This window comes from Falco punctatus, assembly GCF_963210335.1.
Source record: "Falco punctatus genome assembly, chromosome: 6".
Classification (NCBI taxonomy): domain Eukaryota; kingdom Metazoa; phylum Chordata; class Aves; order Falconiformes; family Falconidae; genus Falco; species Falco punctatus.
The window spans coordinates 707,870-725,904 of NC_137585.1; the positions used below are offsets into that span (position 1 = coordinate 707,870).

At 49.2% G+C, this 18,035-nt stretch overlaps 2 protein-coding genes across 3 annotated transcripts; one reads left to right on the top strand and one right to left on the bottom strand.

The window, feature by feature from the left end:
• Positions 1 to 8: 8 nt before the first annotated feature.
• On the top strand, positions 9 to 15,588 carry LPCAT3 (lysophosphatidylcholine acyltransferase 3). Its single transcript, XM_080392588.1, has 13 exons — positions 9 to 180; positions 9,650 to 9,757; positions 9,878 to 9,984; positions 10,138 to 10,231; positions 10,355 to 10,392; positions 11,471 to 11,649; positions 12,074 to 12,182; positions 12,882 to 12,968; positions 13,282 to 13,448; positions 14,057 to 14,204; positions 14,729 to 14,887; positions 14,983 to 15,109; positions 15,235 to 15,588. The coding sequence occupies exons 1-12, from the start codon at positions 84 to 86 to the stop codon at positions 15,097 to 15,099; spliced, it is 1,410 nt and encodes a 469-aa protein (XP_080248714.1). The 5' UTR covers positions 9 to 83; the 3' UTR covers positions 15,100 to 15,109; positions 15,235 to 15,588.
• A 225-nt stretch (positions 15,589 to 15,813) lies between these two features.
• EMG1 (EMG1 N1-specific pseudouridine methyltransferase) lies at positions 15,814 to 17,955 on the bottom strand. Of its 2 annotated transcripts, none has more exons than XM_080392594.1 (6): positions 17,774 to 17,955; positions 17,601 to 17,702; positions 17,232 to 17,322; positions 16,804 to 16,862; positions 16,467 to 16,616; positions 15,814 to 16,136 (listed from the first exon to the last, which is right to left on the bottom strand). In XM_080392594.1, exons 1-6 carry the CDS (start codon positions 17,909 to 17,911, stop codon positions 16,023 to 16,025), a joined length of 654 nt encoding a protein of 217 aa, XP_080248720.1. In that variant the 5' UTR covers positions 17,912 to 17,955; the 3' UTR covers positions 15,814 to 16,022. The 2 variants fall into 2 exon arrangements, with proteins under 2 accessions (XP_080248720.1, XP_080248719.1); XM_080392593.1 differs by having other exon boundaries at positions 17,232 to 17,373; positions 17,774 to 17,953.
• Between the last annotated feature and the right edge of the window lie 80 nt (positions 17,956 to 18,035).

The following is an 18,035-nucleotide window of genomic DNA, read 5'->3' on the forward strand; positions in this document are numbered from 1 at the left end:
CGCGAGCGGTGCGGGGGCCGCGGTGGCTGGTGCCGCTGCCGGGTGCGAGGGGCGGCCGGCCGGCGGGGTGGCCGGCGGGGAAGATGGCGGTGGCGGGGTCCGGCTGGGGCCTGGCCCAGCTGGCCGAGGCCCTGGGCTCCTCGGAGCAGGCGCTGCGCCTCATCGTGTCCATCCTGATGGGTAAGGGCAGGGCAGAGGGCGCGGCGGTGGCGGGGAAGGGGGCGGACTGGTCTGGCGCCCCGGACAGGGCGCTTCGCCCGCCGCGGGACCGGGCGACCCCTCCGGGCCGGGCCGGGCCGCGTCGGGGCCGGGCAGCGCCTTGCCGGTGCGGAGCAGCACCTGTGGCAGCGCCGCCGGGCCAGGCCACGTGTGCGCAGAGCCGGTGGGCGACCCCCCGGCCCGGCCCGGGGCCCGGCTGGTGTCCCCGGGACGTGGCGCGCAGCAGCTGCCCGGGGGGAGCCCTGGGCGACCCTCCGGCCGTGCCGGTGGCGGGGCGGGACGTGCTCGGGGGCCAACGGGTCTCCCCGCAGGAGGCCGGGGCGCGGCCGGGGAGGGCAGCCCTGGGGGGCAGGCATCCCCCCGGGGGCCTGGGGGGCAGGCAGCCTTGGGCTGGGGAGTAGGCAGGCTGGGGGGCAAGCACCCTGGAGCTGGGGAGCAGGCAGGCATCTGGGGGGCTGGGGGATAGGCACCGGGGGGACAGGCTGCGGGGCAGGCAGGCAGCTTCGGTCTGGGGGTCAGCCTGCAGGGTTGGGGGCAGGCACCCTGGGGCTGGAGGGCAGGCACCCCGCACCCCGAGGCTGCGGGGCAGAGCCCGCTGGTGTGACCTGCGGAGCCAGCTGCTGGGTGCTGCGAAACGAGCCCGGGCCTGGTCCCCATCCTGAGCTGTGTTTTGGGCACGGGAACTTTGCCTGCAGTTGTCTCTCCGGGAGCACCAGGTGCTGCCTGTGCAGCCTGTGGCTGGGGGTGTGTGCTCAGGAAGCCCCTCAGCCCCTCTGGGATGTTGCCGTCTCCAAGCATGGGCAGGTCTCTGCCAAGAGCCATTACTAGCGTCTGTGGCAATCCTGGAACTGTGCAAGGACGGCATGTCATCATGGGCACTGCCAGGTAGGGCCAGCAAAGCCAGCGAGCCAAGCAGCCAGAAGAGCCGGGATGTTGTGGGTTCTCCACCTGCGATGCGAAGCATCTTCCAAAAGATGCACTGCTTGTGCTTATCCAGACATGAGGGAGCAAAGTCAGATGTAACATGGTTAAGGCAGGGCTAGAGTCATGGTGCGGGCTAACAACTGAGGGGGAAGTTATAGCTCCCAAAACATTAATTCAAGTGTTTGTATACATGCTATCTACATCTCTGCAGACACCCAATGAAACTTGGGCTTTTGAAAGCTTTTGGTGGTGCAGTCACCTAGCAGAGGCATTAAAAGCTTTCCTCTGAACCTAAAAGTATATTTGAAATGATACAGCTGCTGTTGTGTGATCTGTCAGAGTTGCTTTGGCTAATTAGAAGTATAGTTTTTAAAAAGAGGTGCAAGAAAAGTTTGTCACTTAATAACTGTGGCCCAGACCAGTCTTATTTCTGCCTGGTTTAATCTATGATGTGTAAGGTCAAACTGAACCAAAACATTCTTTGCGTCAAGGGTAGATATAGGGGACTAAACTTAGTATCATTTTGAACTTCACTTAGAAGTTAATTAAACCAAACTTCTATAAAGAAAAAAAGTTAAGTAATGGGAAACATATACAGGGCACACACATAAGTCAGTGTGAATTAATCTTGCAGCTCCCACAGCTGAATGGGAAAAGTCCTGTTTTCTTTTCTCCCACGTCTGCCACTGGGACTTTAATTGCAGTCTGGTTGAATTGACTTGCCTGGCAGAAACGTAAACCAGAAAAAGCTGATAGTTTACTACCAGCTTAGTTAACTGAACCAACCAAGGAACTAGTCTGACAAGTGCTGATGCAGAAAAGGTGTCAGAAAGTGTATGTGGAGGCAGGCGTCTGCAGTAGGGCAATGCCATTGCTGAATGCACCCAGAATGTACTCTCAGAGTTCCTTCTTACTAGTGGTAAGCTAGAACATGACATTGGAAGGCTAGTTGCTGCTTGGCGCCTTACGGGTGAGCAAAACCACTTCTTTGAAATGAACAGCAGATAATTATCATCTTAATGGTAAGAGGTGCCCATTGGAGCCAGTAGATTCGTTAAGTGTGAGATTTGTGTGTGTCATTACAAATGGTTCACTTACAGTATTGTCACTAAGCCACCGAGACAAGGCAGTGTCCCTTCCTGAGTTAGGCCACTCACTATTTTGCGTAAAGTCTTAAAGGATCTTTATAATTTGTGTTAAAATTCTGGGAATCGGGGACTGGGAACCCACTTGCATCTATTTCCCCTGCATACCTGAAATGTGTTACCAAACCAGGAGGCTGGAGCTGCACATTTCCCAGCCCTTTCTCCCTAGCTCAGTATCTCTTAATTACATGCAACTGAAGGCGTAAAGTCAGCTCAAAGGCATGCAAAACAGCCTTGCCTGTTGCTTGGTGCTCTTGCAGGTTGTGTAGATGGAGCCACTCAGGCAGAGGGGATTTACTCCAACTTTCCTGCTTAATGTATAGGTAGTAAAGCATTATACCATTATGTTAAAAGGGAAAGCCAAGCACCACCCTAGAGCAGCGAGAGAGGAGAGTGGGAGGAGTTCCCTAACCCAGCAGCAGCAAAGAAATGTTCAGCATGGCCCAGCAATGCGTGCTCGCAGCCCAGAAAGCCCCCCGAGCCCTGGGCTGCATCCCCAGCGACGTGGTCGAGGGAGGGGGCTCTGCCCCTCTGTCCCGCTCAGGTGAGGCCCCCGGCAGCGCTGCCTCCAGCTCGGGGCACCCAGTATAAGGACCCATCGGAGCGGGTCCAGAGGAGGCCACGAGGATGCTCAGGGGGCTGGAGTCCTCTGCTGTGCAGACAGGCTGAGCGCTGGGGGTGTTCAGCCCGGAGAAGGCTCCGGGAGACCGTGGGGCACCTTCCAGTGCCTGAAAGAGCCGGCAAGAAAGCTGGAGAGGGGCTTTTTTTCAAGGGCATGTAGCAACAGGACGAGGGGGAACAGTTTTAAACTAAAAGAAGGGAGATTTAGATTAGGTATCAGGAATAAATTCTTCACTGTGAAGGTGGTGAGACACTGGCCCAGGCTGCCCAGAGCAGCTGTGGGTGCCCCATCCCTGGCAGGGCTCAGGGCCAGGTTGGACGGGGCTGGGAGCGACCTGGGCTGGTGGGGGGTGTCCCTGCCTGTGACAGGGGTTGGAAGTAGAGGATCTTTAATGTCCCTTCCAACCCAAACCATCCTATGATTCTGTTATTTAATTGCAGCTTAGCTTACAATCCTTTTAATGTGACTGAAAGCCTTAAGCTGGTTGGTAATGCAACTAGCACTGATGACCACTGCCTGGGGTGGCATGGAGTATAACTGAAAGGCATTTCTAAAAGCTGGAAATGGCACTGGGACAGGGAAGGTTTGGCTTTTCCTTCCCTTCCTACATTTCAGGCATTGGAATAGATTCAGGACAAAAACTGTTTTTGTTGGCTGCATCTAATGCTGCTGAATTATTTCAGAACAAGACCATGTGGATGAAGCGCGGTACTCTGTTCCAAAAATGGATTAAAAAGTTGTTGCTAAGTTCTCCCTCTGTGTTGCAGTTTACCATCTAGACTGTGCAGTTCTACTGTGACAACTGTTTCTAGGGTTTTGCTGTTCAGGAGATCACCAGAAAGTGGTAAAAATAGCCTTCTGAAAAAGAGGAAGAATCGCAAAAGACTTTGTAACTTCTTACGTTAATTTCCAGAGAAAGCTGTATTATTGTTGAAAAAGTAGTCTGAATGGACTTTTCTTGATGCAGAGTAAGTGTGTTCACTTAGTCATGATCTGAAATAGCCAAAAGAAGTAATTTAAAACTGTTGACATTCTGCCACTACTGAAAAAAAAAAAAAAAAAAAAAGTATAGGGGAAAACGAGAGGAGAAAGGAGGAAAGAAGAGCAACCAAGAACAGAAATTGGAGTAGTCCTACAGGGTGCCGCGGAGACTGTAACAGCACATTGCTGAGCAAGTTACAGGATTTTAATTACAGCTCTGTATTTAAATCTGAGACACCTTCTATACATCCTGCAATTTTCAAGCAAAGAATATGAGAATAAGAGTCCGTTACTCATGTTGTACAAGATAAAAAACTTACTTCAACGTTCCCATATGTGGAAATTTGCCTAAACAACCTTTGAAGAAATGAGGCTGCAGTTTGGCGGTATTAGCAACAGCAGTAATGCTAGCACAGATCTGGACCCTGTCATTTTAAAAAAATTGTGGTGTGACTCAGGTCTGTCAATCATACAAAAATGTCTTCGGAGAGGTGTACTCTACCTGGCATTCTTCAGTAGGTCCAGGGCTCCCTGTTCATCCCGGAGAAGCTCTGTCTTTAGGTCCACATGGAAGACACTGGTGGCCTTGGCTCCATACCTACAGTTACCTTCCAGCTGCCGGAGAAAGCAGCCTGAACCAGCGCTGTCCTGGCCCCATGGCGGAGGGAGCTGGGGAGCCCCTCCGGCGGTGCAAAGGAGAGGAGGGGGTTTCTGTCCTGCTGCTCTTGTCCTCCCATGGTGGGAGACAGATTTCTTTCCTGCTGTCACCACTCAAAGCATAAGCCAGGATACAGGAGGCCTCCTGGCACTATATATTTAAGACTTTAGGTTGACCTTTTGTGTGGCTGTATGATCCGATCCCAAAGAATTAAAGACACTTACCTGGCCGTGCTGTTCCACAGTGGCTGGCCAGCTACCTGGTGTGCTCTGCTGCATGGTAGAGAGGGGCCAACAGAGTGCTTACAGCCTGGAGCCAGAGCTGACCCTGCTGCTCTGCCCAGACCTGCCAGGAAAAGCGCCGGGAAGCGTTCCCTCACCTACAGACGTGGCCGTGGCTGCAGGGAGTTACGCGCTCCTACTGAACGGGTGCCAGAAGCCAGCTGCTTTGCTGGCAAGTGGTTTTATCTCCTCTTCTACCTCTCACCAATTCTTTTACATCCTCTGCTTATTCCTGCTGTCTGCATCCTGAAGGTTTTTATGCTAAGTGGACTTCTCCCTGCGGTCACCCGTAGCTGATGGCTTATCCCAAACCAAGTTCCCTGCAGGTCAGCCGGGTGGGAGCTTACTGAAGGGAGGCAAACAGCTGGGCGTAACCGGTAAGAGGTGGGAGAAGTTTTAAGAGGCAGCACTGTCCTGTCACAGAGCGCTCTTGATGTTTGAACTCTTAACTTCAAACATGTCTTATTCCTTAAATAACTAGAATAAAAAATAGAAGAGGGTGCTGCGTAGTGCTACACACTGTGCCTATACCAGCAGTAAACGGTGCAGTAGGAGCAGATCTGTAGAGCAGGCTTGTCTGTGTGCAGCACCTGACGGCTTTGGAGCACTTACACTGGATTTGCTTCAGTCTGGCCGTACAGACCGAGCGCCTGGCAGAGCATTTTCAGTTCAGTTTCACCTGAAAAGGGTCCTGTTCACGTGCTTGGCAGCAGTCTTGCTATGCAAGCTAAAGCACCGTCAGTGCACTTTAAAAGTACGCTCCTGGGCTGAATTAAAGTACTCATGTATATGCGCCCAGTGTTGAACAAGGTGTGGGACTTTTGCAGTATTATAGGGAGAAAGGGAATACTTTTGAAGTCAGAGTATTAGGTAAGGCTTATATTTTAACATGTCTTTTTCCTGTTGTCCCTTTCCTTTTAGATTTAGCACTTTTACAAGAAAATGAAGTCAGTTGATCTGCTAGATGTTAACAAAGGTGGAGTTAACTGATCAGTAAAAGGGAGAAGAGGAAAAATAGTCTGATCGGCGCTCTTGAAGATGAAACAGAGCTACTGCATATGAAAGGGGAAATAATGGGAGCAGAGATGAAAAGAATGTTTCTGGTGTTCTTATTTGCAGCTTTATCTCTGGGAAAAGACAGGCATCTTCACCACCCGTTCCAGAAGATGGCAAACTTGACAGTGCTATTTTTGCTCAGAATTAGAACTTTCCTCCTGCCTAATCCAGACTTTTGATCATTTACGTCTTTTGCTTGGTTAGATTCCTGTATCTGTGGTCAACCTGGGCATTGTGCAGTGGTCCATTACCCTCCTAAATGGCTCTGATCAAGAAGCTGACCTTGTGCTTTCCTTCCAGCACTGGGGTTCTCTTAACCAGAGATCATCCTCTTGTTTCTGTGAGGTTAAAAAAAAAAGGAAGGAATTTATCAGCAGCAGCACGTCTCAGCTAGTTTATCCCTTTTATATCAGTTACTAATTCCCTTCTATAGAAAGTCTGTCTAGAGGCAAGAATCAACTCTGTATGCAGGCTGCTTTTCAAGCCCATGGTGCATAGAGAAGGAGAATTACTTCGGATCAGGGGGTCACCTTCTGTTTTCTCTAGGGGCGTTCCAGCCGGTTCGCTGCCTGAGGGAGCTGCGAAAGGGGGGTTCAGCAGCCGGGAGCTGCCGTGCAGGGTCCCTCCGCAGCAGGGAGCAGGGGCTCCGAGTCTCTTGCTGCTGAATGGCGATGGCCGAGCAGTGCGGCGGCGTGCCGCCACCATCCTAAATGTGCCAGCGGGCTTGCCAGGAGGCAACGACAACTTCCAAAAGCGCTCTCCTGCTTTTGCTGCCCTAATTCAAGCTGCTTCAAGAGCACCATTGTGGGGCGGGAGTACTGCCGTTCTTATTTAATAGGTGGTTTATGAGTGTTCGGAAGGGCGCAGCCCGCCGCTGATACATGGCACCTGCTGCCATTTGGGGTTAACGTTTGTATCTGCAGAGTGCGGCTGGCCCAGTTGTAAAACTGAGATCAGCGGGTGTGCAGCAGAGCTGTAAGCAGATTGCAGTCCAGAGTACTAGCAGGTTGCTCCAGCTATCAGGATTTAGGCTGATGTTGTGACTTTTGAACTGGAACAGCACTCGCGTAGTGCAAGACCACTATTTAAATCTGTGGCTTTCTAAAAATATATTCTCTGTCTGCAAGGGCTTGTAATGCTTTTTCCTTCAGAGCAGCGTTAGCCAAGCCACGGTAGGATCGCCCATGTAGAGCCAAAAAGGAGCGTGCCTGGCAGGTGAGGCAGGGCTTTGAAAGAGTAGGAACGCTGGTTGGGGATGGGAGAAAATAGCTAAAATTTCTGGGGTTTAGAAATTTAAGGTACATTATAGTATCCAGGCATAATTTAATTCTGTCTGCAGAAATGGCTAGAGCCAAAAAAACAGATATTTTTTCCCCCGATAAAAACATAATGTTTTGCAAGATTATATTGATTTTTGAGAGCAGGAAACCCTTGAAAAGGTGGGTTTGAGACCATGTGTGTCAATGAACAGCAATAAACTGCTTTACATGTATTTCTGACCTGATTTCTCTCCCCTTGCTCAAAAGGGGGAAACAGCTTTCTACAGTAAACCTCAGTACTTTAACTTTTGATCTAAATGGATGGTAACACTTTAGATATTTTTTTTTACCAGTTTCCATGTCACAAAGCCAATTATATGTTAATATGTATATATGTTAATGTCTTTATTAAACTTCAGCAGGAAAATTGGCACATGAAAAAAGAATCCCTGCCTGTGTCCGAGTAGAAGGCTGGTAGGCGATACTATGGTTTTGGTGGGTTTGTGGGGTTTTTTAAGTGACGTGAATTGCTCTAACCCCTTGAGTCACTCCTGCATCCCCTGGGAGCCGGTGCGGCGGGCTGTCCTTGCCAGTTCCTTTCCCCCTCGGCTGGTGCTGGGGAGGCAGTGGGCGAGGGGACAGCACTGCGCACAGGGCTGAGGGGCAGGAGCATGTGCGGGGGCACCCGGCCGCTGCGGTGGGAGGGTGGGTGGGTGGGTGGGTGGGCAGCGGCGGGGTTGCCAGGCTCGGCGGCTGAAGGGCCATGGCATGTGGGGCTGGCCAGGTGCTTGGGTTGAGAAAGCTCCCTGTGGCGTGGAAACCGGCGTGGGACACAAAGGGAGGAAGGAACAGGAGCAAGGACACAGGGAGACCGAAAGGGTGGCAAGAGGCTGGGGAAATGGGTTCCAGGCAGCAGCAGGCACACCTCTGGGCTCAGCAGGGCGTGCTGCCGTCCTGGGTCTAGAAGTTACCCCAGAAGTTCCAGACTGGGATGTTGGGGACGGAGGGGACCCTCGAACAGCTCCAGTCACACCCCAGCCTGTTCGCACCGCCGCAGCACCAGGCATGTTGCATTTTACATAACGTGACAGAGTTTCTCGCCTCTTGAGCAGCCACTAGGTCTGGCCTTGCTTGATGGAAACCTTCCACCCATCAAACACTTCTTGGCAAAATGCACGTTTCATCACCTTTTATTACTGCTCTGTGTAACGCATGACTGCCTGCTGCTGCTGTTACTCCATTAGTGCAAGCAGCAGGGACCTGACTACCGCCACGGATTCAGCTAGGCTCACAGGTGGTGTGGATGCCAGTATTGTGGTACATGATGTATTTCCCTTTTTTTTTTTTTTTCCCCTAGAAGAGATTTGTTTGTTTTGGTTTTAATCAGGATAAAAGAACACAGCTTGCAAAATAAAGTCATAAGTTACAAAATGCCAGAATTAAAATCGCTTTTGCTATCTCAGTTAAGCTTGTTGTACGCATTCTCACACTAATTGCATGAACAGACTTCACATACTACTCACAAGATGGACAATGCTTGCTGTGTCAATATGTATTAAAACGTAATACAATTATTGTCTGATATGTGGCAATTTTGTTGCATGCTATGTGAACCTCGCCTAGACAAGAGCATGTAGTTTACTCAGGGGTTTCTGTGTGGCAGCTCTCACCGTACTACCAGAGTGCTTCAGTAATGTTTGCTTCTCGCTAGAGACACAGGTGAATAATCTGGAGGCATTCCTAAATTAGACTAGGAGCTAACACACAGAAAATGCAAGACACTCCTTCCACTTATCTTAGCTGTTCCAGAGGAAGTGCTTCTGACTTTGATTTTTTTTTTTCTTTTCACAAATATTGCATGTGTACTCCCAGTGAATTTTAGTTATGGCTTTGTGTGCCCAGCAGTTCACAAATCAGATGCAAATCTGAAGTTGGAGAGTTAGAAAAGAAAGTGTGTTCTGCTGGAGGTCACTTGAGGAACTGTGGGATTAAAGCTGTTCATCGTCTTGTAAGAACTTAGTGAGGTGGGAGTGTAGACTGAATTGTTTAGGACAAAGTAATGGTATTAACCATAAAATTTCCCCCCTCCCCCCCCCCCTTTTTTTTTTAATCTAGCTTCTTGCCACGTTCACTGTATTTGTCACAGAATATGGAAATGAGTCAGAGGCTAAAGTGTGATTCATGTATTTCAGCATTATCCATCTCATGTATTGAATGAGGCCAGAAAAGGTAATGCTGAAATTTCTTGCACTTCAGTGTCAGCTTTGATATAATTATGTTCCTTTTCTTCTGTATGATATTACAGAGTAATTCATCTGGCATCTGTTCCCGAGATGGAAATACAGTATCAGGAACATACGCTGTGACCTGTGTTGATGATGTATCTATGCAAAGTACAAAGTTCCTAATAGCATGTTCAGGAAAGCTGTCATCTGGACCATTACAAATGCTTGTCTACACTGGTTTACAACTCTTCCATCTTTTTTTTTCTCTCCTCTGCTCAGGATATCCTTTTGCCTTGTTCCAGCGCTATTTCCTCTTCCAGAAGGAGACCTACCTCATTCATCTCTACAATGTGTTCACAGGACTCTCAATTGCTTACTTCAATTTTGGTAAGATGAGTTTGGGAGGAGAGCGCTGCCTGGCCCAGAGCATGCTGCAGTTTGGGAGGAGACCTGTAGTGGGAAAATGTAATTTCTACTTCATTTCTCTCTCTCTTTCCCGTCCCACAGGGATGCAGTTCTTTCACTCCCTGCTATGTGTCCTAATCCAGTTCCTCATACTGAGACTAATGGGTCGCACAATCACTGCCGTCTTCACCACGTTCTTCTTTCAGATGGTAAAATTCTCTTTCTTACTGTCTCGGTTGGTAGAAAGGAGTCCTCTGTTCAGTTTTGCACTTCCCAGTAGCAACTGTGGGTGGAAAAGTGGAGACAGATCAAAACCAGCTGGAGGAATTAGTTTGAATAACCCAAACAATGGTTTCTTTCAGACATACCTTATGGCCGGGTATTACTTCACAGCCACAGAACATTATGACATCAAGTGGACAATGCCACATTGTGTCTTGACGCTCAAGTTGATCGGTGAGTGACACCTCCCTCCTATCTCTTGCACTGCAAGCCATGCCTCTGGGAAGAGAGGACCACTTGCTTGTTCAGCCCAACCAGTCCATCCCAGGGCTCCAGACAGTTGTTTCTCACCTCTAGGTCTGGCCATCGATTACTATGATGGAGGAAAAGATCTGGTGAGTAAGACACTGTTTCTCCTTCGTTCCTCCTTCCCTATTCCGAGCCATTACTGTGAGCTAGAGGTCAGAAAATCAAGCTCGAAAGATGCGGGTTAGCAAGCTGCATTCATTGTTTGGTAAAAGCTGTAGCTGAGAGGGGGACTTCTGTGAGTGCCTGAAGGAGGGCGCTGAATTCTGGAGTGGAAAGAAATTGTTTGAAACAGAGACAGTAGTGATTAGAGTTGGACAAAAGTTGTTTCAGTCACGTCAGAATATTACTCTGCCCCTTCCAAATTCCCTATCATCTCCTTCCCCCAAGTCCGCTGCTTTAGATCCCTAATCCCCAACACTCTGTGTCTTGTGAGTAGCGTACCTTTCACTTCCAGACCGTCAGCACTGGATCTCAGTTCCCATCTTCCTTCCCTTCGTTTAGTCACACCATATCCTTGTGAATCATTGCCCTTTACTGTTTGTTAGGGCCCTGGTTTTAGAGCAGATGAAATAGTGAGAGAAGTTGCACAGCATAACGTGTGGGAGAGAGCAGAACACTTGCTGCAGCCTCTTAATCCTGCTTCAAGTACCTGCCTTCCCTGTCTCCTGTTTGGGGCCAGCCCGAGTCTTTAGCACCCACAGAATCACTGCTGACTGTGAGCAAACAAGGCTGAGCTGAAATTTCCTATGCTGAAGTTTCAAGTATTTAAAGACAGTGAATTGTTGCATCAAGAAGTAGGAATTGTAGGATGATAAGGCCTCGGAAGCATACATGCAACTGCAGTCAGGGACGGGAATAGGTCAGATGCGGGGCTTTCACTACACCTGCTACGCTGGTGGGGGTGCGTGTCAATAGATCCTGTCCATGTTTTGAGCTTATTTGGGAAAAGAGATCAGTGCAACTGGTCTCCACCATTGGATCTTGCTGCTGTTTGGAAGGGGTGTGGACAGGGGGGGCTGGGGAGGGGAATGGACGTGAAGTACAAAGTGGAAGGTCCTGTATACATGGAGAGCACAAACTGAGACCATTAGGGCTGAGAACGTAACGTCCAGAGCTAGTGTGAGATCCCCTAGGATGATGTTAACGCCACTCCCTTTGGTGCAGGAGTTCCTGACCCCTGAGCAGCGGCGATTTGCTGTCCGGGGAGTTCCTACCTTGCTGGAGGTCTCAGGATTCTCTTATTTCTATGGTGCCTTCATGGTGGGGCCTCAGTTCTCCATGACAGACTATCAGAAACTGGCAAGGGGTGAGATGACTGACGTTCAAGGCCAGAGACCCAATAGGTAATAAAAAGCCACTTAGCTCCTCTCACCTTCCTAAGATCCCAGAATGCTGAATCCTCCACATGTTCCCTGCAGCAGAGTGCCTTCTCACCTGGACACTAAAGTACTGTGACCAAAAGTGATTCATAATAGAAGTCAGTCTTTCAAAAGTAGCGCGTAACTCTCTGTTTAATGCCCTAGCATTGTTCCAGGGCATGAACGCCAACAACCATTTGACATCTTTAGTACAGATCCGGTCCCAACCCCAGACCATTAGCATCCCAGCCTCCAAACAGAGGCATCTGCTGCTGCAGCGGAACATGGTGACTCCCTACTGCTATCTTCCCTACCTCCTCTTCTCCACTTTTTGAAGTGTTTTAAAAATTGTGAGTTTGACAGACTCTTTCAAAGGCTTTTCTTTAACCTTCATCTTTTCCTTTCTCAGTTTTGTGCCTGCTCTCAAGCGCCTGAGTCTGGGTCTCTTGTTTCTAGTAACCTATACCTTGTCAAGCCTGTACGTCTCTGATGAATACCTCATCTCAGATGATTATATGGTAAGTATTCATTTGGCAGTTCTGAAGAATTCCACTTCTCTGGTGGGCACTGGATCTACAAGAGTGGGTTATTTAGGTTTTTTTAGTTCTGCCTCTATTTAGAATAAGTCAGCGACCAGTGATAAGCTTTTCCATGACTGATTTGGCTTTACAGCCTGTCCCGTGGGTTCCAGTTGATGCAGAACAGTAATGTGTTAAGCTGAACTGAACCAGATGAAAACTTTGGCAAATAAGAATTAATCTTAGATGCTACTGTTTTTGGAAACATAATGTATCTATTTGTGACTTAATGACCTTCCATTTAACCATGACATGCAAAGAACTTCACTAGAGTAACTTGCAAGGCTTACCAGAATCTTTGAGGTTCTTAGAAAACTCCTAACAAGTAATTCCTACCTGCAGATGATCAGTGTTTCTGTGTCAGTATGAATAAATGAAGGTGTGAATTGCGCACTGATTATGCGAATCCCAGAGTCTCCCCAAAGTACCCATTTCAGTGCAGCCAAATACTACCAAAGGGAGGAGAGTGAGGTGTAAATTTGCCTAAGACAGTAGCCTAGCAGTCCAGTCCATACAGCTGTCCCAACACGTACATCAGATCAAAACGAAAGACAGTGAAGAGATTTAATCCATCTTATCTCATTATTGCCACTCAGCTCCGGTTTTTATTTGTATTCTATTTCACTCTTATCTCTGCAGGAGAAGCCTTTCTGGTTCCGCTGTGGTTACATATTGATCTGGGGCAAAATTATACTCTACAAATATGTAACTTGCTGGCTTGTTACGGTGAGTCTAGATGTCATTCCAGAAATAAATGACAAATGAACAAAGATTGTACCTTTGCAGCTACCTGGTATGCTCTTGGACTTAGTACTAAATGGGAGTAATCCAAATATCTGGCGACCAGTACAGGTCAGTTTAGCTTGCTTTAAGTTAGCAAAGGCTAGCAATTAAAAAGCAGGTTTTAATCCATTTTTTCCACCTGCAGTGGTGCGCTCTCCACTCAACACTGCATGTCTGAGCTTCCCCAGCTCTGCCTTTCCTAAAAAAGGGGGCAATGTTTTTTTTCCTCATCTTTCTTGTGAATCTTTTTCCATAGGAAGGTGTCTGCATCCTTGTTGGTCTGGGGTACAATGGGAAGGACCAGAATGGAAAGCCTTTGTGGAACGCCTGTGCCAACATGAAGGTCTGGCTGTATGAGACAACACCTTTGTTCACAGGGACCATTGCATCTTTCAACATCAACACCAATGCTTGGGTGGCCCGGTGAGCAGGACAAAATTCTGCTTCTATAATGTGTTGGTAACATTTGTGTCAACGGAACAAAGATCCTGGGCTGAGAGGGAGCATTAGAGGAAGAATCTGCCAGTTTTCAGTTCTTAGACTTTTCTTCCACATTTTGCTGCTGTGCCATTTGAAAAAGTTTACTTGGTTAGACAGATCTTTTCGTTTAGTCCAAAAGAGTAGCTCATTAATATAGGCGAGCAGTTGACAGCACCAGGAGGGCAGAGGCTAGAATGGGGCTACAGCGAGCCCCTCAGCCTGCCTGGTCAAGCAGCCACGGAACTGCTCTGGTTCCTGCTCCTGCGCAACGACTGAACCAGGCTTTGGTTTGGCACCTGCCGGGACACACAGCTGAATTGTGAAGTATTATTTCTGTGTGTTGTCAGATGAACTGCTTCTCCCCACCCACTGGGGTTTCTTTAAGATGAGGGGCGATGCACATTTTGCCCTGGGAAGGGGAACTGTCCTGCTGTTTGTCACCACAGGGTGCACAAAGGCACACAGTCCCCTGGGCCCTGCATCTCTGACCTGGAGAGGGGAGGACACAATAAACCAGAAGCATTCTTGAGTTTGTTTCTTTTCTGCTCTAGCTACATCTTCAAGCGCCTGAAGTTCCTGGGTAACAAACTGCTGTCACAGGCGCTGGCCCTGTTATTCCTGGCTGTTTGGCACGGGCTGCACTCTGGCTACCTGGTGTGCTTTCAGATGGAGCTGCTTATAGTCATCGTTGAAAGACAGGTGCGTTTTGTCTGACGTACCAGCCTGTGTTAGCCTTTCCCTGCAAGACTGGAAACGGCCACGCTGAAGGCTTTACTTGGATTAAATATGAAAAATGGCTGCTCACTTTGGAACTGGTTTTCAAACATGATACAGCTCTGTTCTCAAGAGTGCAGTAGGTTGCTCGCTTCTGCGTGGACAAGCCATAAATTTATTGCAGAAGCCAATGGGAAGAGACGGGGAGAACTTGGCACATGAGTGCAACTTCAGTGTATGGCAGGGGAAAGGCTGGAAGACAAGCACATGAGATGAACACCTCCGCTAAATCTCTCAGTACCGAGAACAATAGTCCATATTTAAACTGTCAGTTTAAATAAAAAAAACCAACTTGGTGCAGGTTAGGGGACTTAGTCTAAAAAAGTAGTTAACTGCTTAACAAAATTCATTTTACACAGCTAGATAGATAGTTTTGGCCCCAGAGCCTGCACGTGTAGCCACAGAACACCCAGCTGATGAGAACTCTGCTGCTTTTTCCTTTAAATTAGGTCATAAACCTTGTCCAGGACAGTCCTCTCCTAAGCACTCTAGCCTCCATCACTGCCTTGCAGCCCCTCTTCTACGTGCTGCAGCAGGCTAACCACTGGATGTTTATGGGTTACTCTCTGGTGCCATTTTGCCTTTTCACCTGGGACAAATGGATGAAGGTATTTAGTAGCCCCAAACAGAACCCCCACAACCACCCCTTTCCCTCCCTCCATCAGCTGCTTGCTGATCCTTAATCCTGCCTTTCTCTTTACAGGTGTACAGGTCTATTTATTTCTTTGGCCATGTGTTGTTCCTCACCTTATTATTGGTGTTGCCTTACATTCGCAGAGCAATTGTGCCACGAAAAGAAAAGCTAAAAAAAGCAGAGTAGCAGCCAAAAGGTAAGGCTGTACGAGGTAGAGAATCCCACACTTGGACTAGGAGGTGAAGTGGGGTGGCAGCATTACATCCCACAGTAAAGGCAAACATAAAAATTAACCAAAACAAGCACTTTTCTGTTTTTCAGATTGTACCACCTGTGCATTCATAGGAGTTGATTTAACACTCCAGAAGCAAAGCATCACCTGCCAAGTTTGCTGTGTTGAAGTACAACTTTTTTCAACGTGAGGAGGGGGAAAGAGAAAGCACAGGGTCAGAGACCCGCCAGGAGGGGAATGGAGTAAGCCTCCTTCCAGATCCTCCACCTTCTGTATGTTGCCTTATCTCTCTGCCACCCCTCCAGTTGGCACTTGTGTCTCTCAGCTGATACCAGATGATTGTAACACACTCAAGGCAGGCACTGTACTGGATTGGATGGGAGCCACCTTCTGACTTTTCTACGTTTGTCATCCAAGATAAAAATTGCTCCTGGTCTTTTTCATACCGGCTTCAGCTCCTTTCCTCTTGGGTACCTTGGTGCAGGAGTGTGAGCTGTCGCATGCCACTGAGCAAGGTGGTTCTACAGGACTGAGCAACATCAGCTGCAGGGGGAGCAGGGCATGGCTCAGAATTTCAGTTCCATGACAAATTTGGGCCGAGCCCCTGCTATAAAGGGATGAAACCTGCCCACATACAAAACACGAGAAAGTAAAATACAGAAGCACTCTTACCAAAAGTGACCTTTAATAGGAAAAAAGGAGGGTCAGTGGGGCAGTCCACTTAAATTCTCATTGCTCCAGAAGCTACAAGGACAAAATTGAAGCCTCCTTTCCTGGAGCCCAAAGTTGCACCAGGTCCACACCTGAGTCAAAGAGCCTCTCCAGAACGTGGAGTCACTGTATAGAAGTCCATCACAACAGCAGTAGCAGCAGGAGCTCATACCACGCCCCAGACTTCCTCAAAGGCAGTAGTAATTTTAGCACACGTCAGGGCAGCCGAGAGGGGATAGTTGCTGATTGAGACCATCTTTTCTGTATAGTCAACATTGACCTGGGGGAAGAGAGAAAAATCAAGCTGCAAGTTTTCACTTAGTGTCATCCATCTCCCTTGGCTGGAGGGACACAGTATTTCTCCAGCAAGAGAACTGCTAGCCCTCACTACTCGCTGGGAGGGAGAAAAGCCCCGAGTGTTGCAACATTGGGCCTTTTTTTGACAAGCCCAGCTGGGGGGGGAAAAAGCAGGGGGGTGGGATGGGGGCACTGAGCCAAAAAAAAAAAAAAAACAAACACAGAAGAAAAAACCCCATACTCAGAACAAGACTGACACCTATGCTGATGCGGATTTTTCCAACTCTAAATAAAAAGGGATACACGTACTTACCGAACCGTGGGCAAAAGCTCCCACAACAATGGCAACTGGCTCTGCTGTAGGAACCAGTTTACGCAGATCTGATACCTTTGGAACCGCAAAAGAGGTACCTATCTTCATACAGCCCACAGGGAGGTGATCACTGACTGGATTTTTAATCACCTACAGAAAGCTGAAAGTTAATAGGGGTGTAGAGGTAGGAGACCATGCTGTATAGCCAAGCCTGTTGTTTGTACACTAATAATCCCAAATGCATAACACCCACAAAAAAAAAACCAACACTCCTACATTGCTAGCTGCAAAGGAGGAATGTCGCAACATTACCCGTTAGCAGTGAAAGAACATTTACCTTCAGCAACTTCTGAGGCCCATCAGCTGCTCGAACACTGAGCTTATGCAGCAACTGAACTGATGAGAGAAGAAAGGTACTTAAGCAGTCTGTTGTTTTGTTGGAGGAATCTTATCCTCTACCTAGCAATCAGAGCTGAAGCAGACAAAAAGTCCATCCCTAAGAGCTCTCAGCATTGTCTAAAGCAGCTATAAGTAATGCTGATCAGTGAGTTATTTTGCTGCTAGTACAGTCTTGTGCAGGTACCACCACCATGCTAAGGAACACACAGCTGGATCCCTGAACTCACTGTCATTTCTCTGCTCTCCTCACTTTCACGTTTTTAAGGTTGGTGCAACCTTTTGACTCTTCCTAAGAGTTCTTCCTAACTTCCTCTTAATCACCTTCCTGCGTTATTTTGTGTCTGGTATAAAATTTCAATCACTTACCCATGAGACCGCAGAATCGATCAAAGGTTCTCGGGATTCTGGTTTGGGGGTTGACTTCAATTAGAACATTCTTCTGGGTGTGGATATAAACCTGCAGGAGACCAGCCCGATTCAGCGGGCTGTCCATGAGCATCAAGAGACTCTGAAATAGAATGGCACACAAGAGGGAGGTCTGCTGGAAAAGACGAGGGTTAGGCCCCATGAACACAGGGACCAGTGCCGAGGCAGAAAGGAGTTCGCCTAGCTGTAACGCCGAGAGAAAGCAACCCCACACCGAAATAAAGGCCACACAGGTAGAGGGCAGGGGCACGGCGGGTCAGGCCCAGCCCGCCCCCAGCCCCAGCGGCCGCCGCCCGGGCCACCCGGTACCTGGTGGGCGATGTCGGGCCGCGCCTCCGCAGGGTCCCGGCCGTTCCGCAGCAGCAGCGCCTTGTGCTTGTCGCAGTTGAGGAGCTCAAACGTCTTCCCCACCTATGGCCAAAGCGCGGACAGGTGGGCGCGAGCACCCACGGCCGCCCCCGGCCCGGCCCCACCACTCGCACCTTCACGGTCTCTAGGCTCGCCCCCTCCAGCACCACCAAGAGCCGCCGCTGCCCGCGGGGCCGCTTGGCCTCCAACGAGACATCCACAGCTGCTACTTCTTCTTCCTCCTCCTCACGAGGCCGCCTGGGCGCCGCCATTTTGTTTCCACCGCCCCGCGCGGCACCGGAAGCCCCGCCCCCGCCCCGCCCCCAAGATGGCGGCCGGGGCGCCCCCGCTGTCCGGGCCCGGCCGGGCCCGCTTCCGGCGGGAGGTGGCAGGGCT

What these genes read in the sequence shown, in the direction of transcription:
- EMG1 (XM_080392593.1), bottom strand. Translation starts at nt 17,911, where the DNA reads ATGGCGGCGCCCAGGCGGCCTCGTGAGGAGGAGGAAGAAGAAGTAGCA. An exon ending in CGAGCCTAGAGACCGTGAAG is followed by an intron (nt 17,703 to 17,773) that starts GTGCGAGTGGTG and finishes CTTTGGCCATAG; the next exon opens with GTGGGGAAGACGTTTGAGCT. An exon ending in GGCCTCAGAAGTTGCTGAAG is followed by an intron (nt 16,617 to 16,803) that starts GTAAATGTTCTT and finishes AGCTTTCTGTAG; the next exon opens with GTGATTAAAAATCCAGTCAG.
- LPCAT3 (XM_080392588.1), top strand. Translation starts at nt 84, where the DNA reads ATGGCGGTGGCGGGGTCCGGCTGGGGCCTGGCCCAGCTGGCCGAGGCC. An exon ending in CAAGGCCAGAGACCCAATAG is followed by an intron (nt 11,650 to 12,073) that starts GTAATAAAAAGC and finishes TTCCTTTCTCAG; the next exon opens with TTTTGTGCCTGCTCTCAAGC. An exon ending in CCTGGGACAAATGGATGAAG is followed by an intron (nt 14,888 to 14,982) that starts GTATTTAGTAGC and finishes TTCTCTTTACAG; the next exon opens with GTGTACAGGTCTATTTATTT.